The 9,936-nt window shown below is 45.4% G+C and overlaps 1 protein-coding gene across 1 annotated transcript; it reads right to left on the bottom strand.

Moving 5' to 3' along the window:
- Positions 1 to 291: 291 nt before the first annotated feature.
- On the bottom strand, positions 292 to 3,341 carry Pnrc2 (proline rich nuclear receptor coactivator 2). Its single transcript, XM_052715867.1, has 3 exons — positions 3,171 to 3,341; positions 2,342 to 2,545; positions 292 to 1,974 (listed from the first exon to the last, which is right to left on the bottom strand). Exon 3 carries the CDS (start codon positions 1,954 to 1,956, stop codon positions 1,537 to 1,539), a length of 420 nt encoding a protein of 139 aa, XP_052571827.1. The 5' UTR covers positions 1,957 to 1,974; positions 2,342 to 2,545; positions 3,171 to 3,341; the 3' UTR covers positions 292 to 1,536.
- Between the last annotated feature and the right edge of the window lie 6,595 nt (positions 3,342 to 9,936).

The following is a 9,936-nucleotide window of genomic DNA, read 5'->3' as shown; positions in this document are numbered from 1 at the left end:
TTTGAATCCTGTTAATTTTCTGTAAATCACGTGAAATGGGGAAATTTTTTATTAAACTGTCTTAAACTTAACATTTGTAAGGTCACACAAGCTGTTTGGCTTCATTTTTTGCTGTTAGCACTGTAGGACAGGAAGTTTAATTTAGCTGGGTGCACAACTTTAATCCCATGGTTCAGAGACCCTGTCTCAGAAGATTCAATTTACAAACAGTAAGCAAAGCAGTAGCCTCACAAGCTAACGGTCATATCCAAGAGTAGGCAGCCGCAAATCATTTAAATGAAAACGACCTACTGGGGAGGAAAAACAAGTTTTATTTGTGAATTTCATGCTTCAAAATCAAATCATTTTATGAACTTCTCTTTTAGGATACTCAATATTTGATTTGGGCGGTATCTGGTCTGAACTTAATTGAGGAAATACAAATTAGCTACTTTGCTTATAAGCACTGAAAAGTAACTTGCTCTTGTGGTTAAACGTGCTAAAAATTACTTTGCATAAATAATCCTGGGGCACACTTAATCATCAGTTACTTGCAGGATTTGATAAAGCCAAAATGAGTCTTTGGGTTTAAAAAGGTCAGGGAGAGAATCTTATGCTGCATCTTACATCTCTTTTTAAAAACAGGAAATGCAATTGCAGCTTAAAGCTTTTCAATATTAAAACTTAATACAATAAATTTACTTTGTATGGTTCACAATCACATCAATTACATCGATGCACTGGCACTTAAGCACAAGGGCAGTCTTTAAAAACTGGAGACCTTTAAAATTAGGCCATAGTATAAAAAACAGTTCATGGTCTTATATTCAGCAAATTCACACTAAAAATAGTCTCTTTTTGTAGAATAAAAGCCAGAAAACTTTACATATGTTACAAGCTCATTACATGTATTTACATGGCTCTTTTCTTCCTTATGTATCTGTCACACACACAACTAACTCCCTGCTTCAAGCAAGCTTTGTAGGCATAAGGCCAGATCACCTCAGCAGCTCTATAAGATGCTAGCGAATAAAAATGTTATCTGAAAGCTGTTCAGTATTTGTTTTTGGAAAAGATTTGGTGTATAAATGCCTATTCACTGTATTCAGGAAATTTTGGGCTATCTACTTGGCCTCATTCTAATAAGCTCCAATTGCCCTTTACACATTTACCACTGTACAACTTAAGACACAGCTATTTTATAAGATGCCCATGATGTTATGGTTTGGGTGTCCCTAGAACATTTAACTAAACTGTGCACCTTGTTTGGAGTCTTTGTGTATCTTAGCTAAATGCTTATTTGAATTTTTTCTTTCCTGTTTTCCTGCTAGACAATAAAGCTGATTACTGTTCCCGAAATCTAAGCTTGAATTTAGTTAGCAAAACTACTAAGTATTATTAAACTATCCCTACACTATTACAATATAGTGCACACAGGACATGAATCAAATGTCTGCTTATACTTGTAAACTAGCACTTTTATAAAAATCCCCTAAAGTCAAATCAACTGATGGCTATGTATGAACATGACGGAATTTAAAACAAGTACTTAGGCCTTTAAACCTGTACTTTAAGAAGGGTTTTAAGTTGAAATGTCATTATTTCCTTATCTGAAGGGTTCAATGAAACAGGAACCCAGTGGCTTGGTGGCTTGGGGAGAACACTTGGTGATGGTGGTTCACTAAATTTGGCTCCAGCATAGTTCTGGTTAACTTGAGACTTAAAAAGCAAGCTCGGACTTGATAAGCTAGCATTCCAATTTGGGTTGTTAGAAAGGCTCTTGTTCTTTCCCCCATTCTGCATGGCCTGCCATGCAGCTGCCGATGGAGCGTACCCATGTCCTCTTTCTTTTTTCTTATGGACGATCTTCATCTGGGAATTCTGATCCTTGGTCTTCTGTCTGTTGTGCTGTTGTTGGTTCTTACTAACATTTCTAGATTGAGGGGCTGGAGTGTTACACCTCTCTCCACCTCCCATCTTCAGCTTCTTTGTCACCTGTAAGTAAAAAAAATGTAAAATTACACCTGTCCTTTTTGAAGTTTCCAAAGCTCCAGTTCTAGAAATGTCGTTAGACAGGCTTGCCCCACCAGACCATTTACCTCAAAAATATGAAACCAAGTCCTTAGACAAATACCAGTTGTTTGTGAAAGCTAAATTAAAGCAATGTGTTCATTCTACGTATAGCCTAAGAAACACTTAAATTCACCACCGCCCTTTGGACAGTCTCCCATACCAGACTGGTCTCCAACTTTAAGCAGTTTTGCCCCAACCTCCAGTGCTAGGATTACGGTGATATATACCATGGCTATAGTCCTTCGTTTTATTTCTATCATAAAACACTAGCCTCATGATGTGACTATACCTTTCAGTCTGCTTTTCAGATTGCAGGATCTCCACTCCTTGTCCTCTTTCGTGCTGCCAAGCCCAGGATAAGAGATGTTGCTTCCTGCTAGATCCTTTCCTTTGTCTCAGTACATAAGTTTTCATGAGCCAATCTGCTGATTTCAGCCTAGGCGCTGAGGCCAACATCGAGTCTCCTCACACACAAGTTTGAGAGAAGTCCTAGCTAGAAAAGGAAATAGAATTACTTGAAAACAACTCAAAGTGATCGCTTAAACTTTCTACAGTAGTAAATGGCTGTTAGTACTTCCTCAAAGTAAGGCAGATGTATGAGACCATGAGTTTCTTTAACCTCATAAATGTCAACTTACAACTCCTTGGTGATGTGAGTCCTACCCGCCTACACGTTTTAAAGTCAAATTGAGGAAGTGTTTGCTTCTGTGACCACACCAAGAATCTAGGGACCATGAGTTCCATCCGGATTTTCTGCTTCCAACACTTCCACACCAAGGCACTGTTCACAAAACGTACATGGTGCTTTGGGTATGAGTCCACACTCCCGGTCCCGTAACCACAGCATTTGAAGATACGAACGCCTCTCTAAAGTGAACGGTCATCGAGATTTCTCTCATGCGAAACAAGCAAACACTCTCACAAGGCTGAGAAAGCCTCCGATTTTCTTTGTCACAATGTCCGTACTCTCGGCCACCCGAAATGCGAGCCTACGGGCTCCTCGCCTCTGCCCGCGCGGCTCAGCTCCCAGGAAGACACGCTGCCCAGCCCCGCTTCCTCCTCAGCCCGGCCCAACAATGGGGTCCGCGGCGGCCAACATGGCCGTCCCCGCCACTCACCGACTTCGAGCGCGGGCGGCGGCGGCGACTCCCTCTCGATGCCCAAACCTCCCTCCCTTCCCAGGGAGAAACGATGCACGGATCAAACACTGCTCACAAGCGAGTCACACACCACAGTTCCGTCTTCGACCAACCTTCTCCTGCCTTTACCGACAAAATGGAGGCCGCTGCGAGCGCGGAAGAGGGCCGGCGACTCCGCAGCCAATCAGGACCCAGCAGCGCGCGTCGCAGCCAATGAGACGCCGGCCACCGCCTGTTGCTGGGGCAGGCCGGAGCGAGTGCGGGGAGGCTGTTGTGGTGGTTTGAAATCCTGCGGGAGGAGCATGTCGGGAATAACCGCCCAGCCTGGGAGCTGCGCTGCGGGGCTCTCCCGCCGCCGGGGCGGGGGCAGCTGGTCTCCAGTTGGCTTGCTGGTGGCGTAGGCAGTTTTTATGGGCAGAAAATGCTCAGTTGCTTCGGTGACCAGGCCCCTGCCCGCTGCCCTGTCTTTGTTTCTGGTTCTCTCTGCCCTGCAGTCACTTGGCTGCCCCCGAGGCTGCTGTGGGTCGTACTCTCCACCCTGAGCCCGGCAGCCATTCTGCACACGACCATCTTCACTTCTGCGTGCCCCTCTGATCTAACTTGGGGTTTTCTCTGGACCTGAGACAGTCACCACCATCAGGGCCTGCTTTTACTAAACACCGCGCTGGCTGGTTTCTTACTACATTTTTCGGCCTTGTTTAATAAGTGCGAAAAATGAGAGAGAAAAGATACCACTCAAGGATGACAGCAAGGTTCGGGCAATTAAGAGGGACATCTTTTGGTTTTTGGTTTGTTTGTTTGTTTGTTTGTTTCGAGACAGGGTTTCTCTGTGTAGCTTTGCGCCTTTCCTGGAACTCACTCAGTAATCCAGGCTGGCCTCGAACTCAGAGATCCACCTGCTCTGCCTCCCAAATGCTGGGATTAAAGGCGTGCGCCACCACCACCCGGCTTGTTTTGTTTTTAAAGAGAAAAATAGTATGTATCCTAAATCAAGGGTTTTAAAGGTGAACACTAAGTTCTATAAATAATTCTGGGGGTAAATAATCCAAAATCAATCGGTTTGTGCCGGTGTCTTGGCTCATTCCTGCATGGACTACAACATAGCAGAACCCTGTCTCAAATTGTAATGCAGTTGCCCCTCAGAATTTTGCGAACCTGTACATGTACATCATGCGTGCTTACTCTGCACCCTACCTTACGCTAGATTTTTGCTTATTTCATCCTTACAGCAATTTTAGGGGCAAGGTGCTATTTTGATCCCCATTGTAGCGGGGAAGTAACAGATTCAGAAAAATATCAGTGCATGATGCTGCAGCGAGATTCCAAGGCTGGACTCATGTACCCTTAGAGTGTTTGTGTCCTCCCTGTGCCTAAAAGGTGCTTGACCTAGAGGGCACACAGATTGTGGCTGACATTGCCAGGAGGTGGGGTAACATGAAACCCGTGTATTGCCATCTGGCAGAACCCACTCTCTCCACAAGGTCAGAGTCGGACTGCCCTTGGGGGAGCATGGTTTTACCTTTCATCATCTCTAGCTCACTCATTAGTAGCTACCAACAGCCATGAGAGCTCTGAACTGGGGACCATATGTGAAAAATAATGCCTCTTCAGGACACCTGATCACCATTCTTGCCTATCTGATTCCTATTTATTTATTTATTTGTGCGTAGTGGTGTTTTGTATGCTTGCAGTGCCCTGGGGTGCCAGAAGAGGGCGGCCGATCCTCGGTAAGACATTAGAGATGATCATGATCTGCCATGTGGGTGCTGGTCCATTGCAAAAGCCGCAAGTGCTGTTAACCACTGAACTCTCTCTTCAGTCTCCATACCAACCTTTAAAAATCAGTTCCAGCCGGGCGGTGGTGGCGCACGCCTTTAATCCCAGCACTCGGGAGGCAGAGGCAGGCGGATCTCTGTGAGTTCGAGGCCAGCCTGGTCTACAGCGCGAGATCCAGGAAAGGCGCAAAGCTACACAGAGAAACCCTGTCTCGAAAAACCAAAAAAAAAAAAAAAAAAAAAAAAAAATCAGTTCCAAGCCGGGTGGTGGTGGCGCACGCCTTTAATCCCAGCACTCGGGAGGCAGAGCCAGGTGGATCTCTGTGAGTTCGAGGCCAGCCTGGGCTACAGAGTGAGTTCCAGGAAAAGGCGCAAAGCTACACAGAGAAACCCTGTCTCGAAAAAAACAAAAACAAAAACAAAACAAAAAATCAGTTCCGCCGGGCGGTGGTGGTGCACGCCTTTAATCCCAGCACTCGGGAGGCAGAGCCAGGTGGATCTCTATGAGTTCGAGGCCAGACTGGTCTACAGAGCGAGATCCAGGAAAGGCGCAAAGCTACACAGAGAAACCCTGTCTCGAAAAACCAAAAAAAGTCAGTTCCACGTGGGGGGGTGGGTAGAAAAGAGGGGAATCTGTGGTTGGTATGTAAAATGAATTTAAAATTTTCTTAATAAAAAAAAAATCAGTTCCACAAACACAATCCAGTCACAATCTAAACACAATTCTCAGGTTAAGTAGAAAAATGTTAGCCCGGCCTGGTGGCAAATGCCTTTGATCCCAGCAAAGGCAGGAGGATCTCTGAATTCAAGTCCAGCCTGGTCTACAGAGTGAGTTCCAGGACAGACAGGACTATTGGGGAGTGGGGGGCAGAGGGGGGGGCATGTAAAAGAAAGAAAGAAAAGAAAATACTGATGCAAACCTCTCTGTGGATGCAGATCTCAATACATCGGGACAAATACAAAGGCAACAGTGTTTTTGTTTTTGAGACGGGGTCTTACTATGTAGCCTTGGCTGGTCTTGAGCTCCTTGAGATCTGCCGGCTTCTTCCCCCTAGGGTGGGACTAAAGGCTGGGTGTTTGATTTAAAACATTAATTTAGCTAGCTGGGCCCTCTGCCACACCCTAGAGTTATAAAATGAATGAAGCCATATCTATCCAAAAGGAGGCCAAAAAACTTTTCCTATTTATCAGACAGAGGGGCTGAGCTTTGGGGACATTTGTCCTATTTTTCTCCAGTGTTGAGAAACAGGCAATGCCAGCTGCAGACATTAAACAGTAAACAGCCTGCTCATTGCTAGGGAGTTAGACGGTAACCTGCCACTGTTAGAGGGTCAGCCTGAAGGTTTGTCCACAGCAGAATCTTTTCATTATAAATCAGTAAAAGTGCGTGTCGGGGGGTGGGGGGTGGGTGCAGGACTCGGCTGTGACGTGTGAGGACCTCAGTTCAGAACCTCCAGGCTCACAGAAGTTTGTAACTGCTGTGGGAGGAAAAGAAATGACAGTTCTGGGAACTCACATGACTGCAGTCAAGCCTGTGATCCCCAAATTCAGTTAGAGAACTCCTCTCAAAAACTAAAGTGGAGGACTCTGACATGGTGGCAACACCTGTAACTCCAGCATTTGGGAAGCAAAGGCAGGTGAATCCTGAGTTCCGGGCAGCCAGGCTTAATGAGAACCTGTGTCAAAAAAAAAAAAAAAAAAAAAAAGTGGGGCTGGTGAGGTAGCTCAGCAGGTAAAGGTCCCTACCGCCAAGCCTGATGACCTGAGTTCCGGGAGCCATTATGGTGGAAGGAGAGAAGAGACCCTCACAAGTTATCCTCTGATATCCACATTGCACCATGGCATATGCATGCACAAGCAAAAAATGAAATAAATGGTGTGAGCAAAGAATGTAATAAGCCATTGAGGAATGTCAACATCTGACCTTAACAGGCACACGTGCCCCCACAGACACACCACACACATGCATGCACACAAGCTTTGTAAATATTCTCTACCTAATCTAAATGGAAATAGAATGAAAAGAACGTGGTTTTTTTTTTTCTTTAAATAGATTTATTTATTATGTATACACCGGAAAAGGGCACCACACCGGAAGAGGGCACCAGATCTCATTATAGATGGTTGTGAGCCACTCGGTGGTTGCTGGGAATTGAACTCAGGAACTCTGGAAGAGCAGTCAGTGCAAATTCTCTAGTCTACTAATTGGCTTGTAGACTGCTCGCTTAAGGCTTGTTCTTCTTTAAGCTTGTTTATAAATTCGGGGTCGGCTTGAATGTCTGCTGGCCTGCTAGCTGATGGCTTGCTGCTTCAGTTTGTCAGAAAATTCATACCTGCCAAAACAGTAAAGGGGAGCCCCAGGCCTGCGGGTCTAGGAGATGCAGGGCTCTCGTGTTGTTACCAAACTGGTATGAAAACTACACCCCCTTCTGCACACCGTGCATTTGTTTCCTGGGGAAGCATCTGGGGCTGGTTGCACAGGGTCACACATTCCGGAGAACTTGCTCATCTGCTGTCATTTGACTAATTACCAAACGGAGCACAGGAAGTCCGTGGGGAACTCCCAAGGCTTCATGATGCTCAGGGAGGGATCCAGCCTTCAAGACCTTAAAGAACTCTGCAGCCTGAGATACAGAATGCCATCCCACATTCAGGGGCTTGGAGGGTGGGTCCATAAGTATTCCAGTACAGCTGAGTCCAGTGTCTCTCTAGTTCAGTCACTGTTCTGAGTGATTCTCTGGCAGTCCCTTGTCATGAAGCTGGCTGTGTGTGTGGAGTCCCTGCTCCCTGTGTAGCTCTCAACAACACAGGAGAAAGCATTTCCTAAACACCCAGGCCTGTTTAGCTTAGGTTTGTTGTGAAGGGGGGTTCTTTGAACAGGACCTCATGGACCTCAGGCTGGCCTCAAACTTGCCTTGCAGCTAAGAATGACCTTGAATGATCTTGCTGCTTGTACTTCCCAAGGGCTGGGATTACAGGTGTACACCACCGTGCCTGGCCTAGTTAATTTATGCTTTTGAAAACATCACTATATCGTGAACGTGTTTCCGCATATATACAAACGCACATGCGTGATTATTAGTAGAATTTTATGCTATGACCATATGTCACTAGCTTTACAGTTAGCCACTGTTTACAGTTTTCTGCTATTATATGTTCACCTGGATTTTCTTATAAATGTTTATTTCCTTAGATAAATTTCCAGTAAGTTCCCAGATGTAAAGATATTAGGTCATGAGGTAAATATATAGGTTAAGTACTGGCTATTTTTTTTGTCAACTTGATACAAGCTAGGGTCATCTGGGAAGAGGAAACCACGGCCAAGAAAATGCCTCTGTCAGATTGGTCTGGAAGCAAGTCTGTTGGGCATGTTCTGCTTCTTTTTCTTTTGTTTTTGTTTTTGTTTTTTGTTTTTTGTTTTTTTTCAAGACAGGGTTTCTCTGTGTAGTTTTGTGCCTATCCTAGAGCTCATGCTGTAGACCAGGCTGGCCTCGAACTCACAGAGATCAAAGGCGTGTGGCACCACCGCCCAGCTGGGCATTTTCTTGATTAATGATTGAAGGGGAAGGCCCATCCCACTGCGGGTAGTGCCACTCCTGAGCAGGTGGTCCTGGGTTGTATAGAAGAACAAGCTGAGCAAGCCATAAGGAGCAGGCCAGTAGGCAGCGTTCCTCTACCGCCTCTGCTTCAGTTCCTGCCTCCAGGTTCCTGCCTTGAGTGCACTACAGTCTATTCCAGCAACAGAAAAGTAAAGAAAGCAGAGAGGTGGGCTGGAGAGATGGCTCAGTGGTTAAGAGCACTGACTGCCCTCTTTTCCAGAGGTCCTGAGTTCAATTCCCAGCAACCACATGGTGGCTCACAACCATCTGTAATGAGATCTGGTGCCCTCTTCTGGCCTGCAGACAGGACACTGTGTACATAATAAATAAATCTTGAGCCAGGCGGATCTCTGTGAGTTCGAGGCCAGCCTGGGCTACCAAGTGAGTTCCAGGAAAGGCGCAAAGCTACACAGGGAAACCCTGTCTCGAAAAACCAAAAAAATAAAAAATAAAAAAATAAAAAAAGAAAGAAAGCAAGCAGTAAGGCTTTTGATACATGTTACCAAAGACCTCCTAGAAACTATGTATCCAGAGGCCAGGAAGAAGGACTGTTAATTGCTTTAGACATAGCATGAGGATCTAAATTCAGCTCCCTAGAATTGACATAAGAGAGCTAGGCTCGCCGGGCGGTGGTGGCCCGTGCCTTTAATCTCAGCACTTGGGAGGCAGAGGCAGATGGATCTCTGTGAGTTCGAGGCCAGCGTAGTCTACAGAGTGAGTTCCAGGACAGGCTCCAAAGCTACAGAGAAACCCTGTCTCGAAAAGCCAAAAATGAAAAAGAAAAAGAAAAAAAAGAAAGCTCGGCTCTGAGGTGCATGTATGTAATCCCAGTGCTAGAATTGAGGAGAGCAGAGACAGGCTGATTCCAGTCAGCCTAGGCAATCAGTAAGCTCTGGGTTCCATAAGCAACCCTGTCAAAAAAAAAATAATGTGGAGAATGACCAAAGAAGACACTCAATATTTACGTCTAGCTGCTGAAAGCATCTATTCACACATGCACGTGCACCCACATGAACAGATGTACACACATACCCACAGAAAAAAAGAAAGATGAACTCTGTGTTGCCAGGCGGTGGTGATGCCTGCCTTTAATCCCAGAACTCTGGAGGTAGAGGCAGGCAGATCTCAGTGAGTTCGAGGCCAACATGGTCTACAGAGTGAGATCCAGGATATCCAGGGCTACTCAGAGAAACCTTGTCTGGGGGAGAAAAAAAAGAAATTAATTAATTAATTATGTGTCTATTTAAGTCCCCACCATCAGGATACAAGTTAAGTCCCAGCTCTGGAAGCACTGTTGTTGTTAGTAATGGCTGTTCCTCTGACTTTGGATCTGTAAGGAGAGCTAATAAAATAACAAAATAGTTTTTAATG

Source organism: Peromyscus californicus, unplaced genomic scaffold (genome assembly GCF_007827085.1).
Source record: "Peromyscus californicus insignis strain IS unplaced genomic scaffold, ASM782708v3 Scaffold_5__1_contigs__length_169319896, whole genome shotgun sequence".
NCBI classification, from domain to species: Eukaryota; Metazoa; Chordata; class Mammalia; order Rodentia; family Cricetidae; genus Peromyscus; species Peromyscus californicus.
The sequence above is the reverse complement of the archived record's forward strand: the minus strand, read 5'-3'. Positions and strand labels throughout refer to the sequence as shown.

What these genes read in the sequence shown, in the direction of transcription:
- Pnrc2 (XM_052715867.1), bottom strand. Translation starts at nt 1,956, where the DNA reads ATGGGAGGTGGAGAGAGGTGTAACACTCCAGCCCCTCAATCTAGAAAT.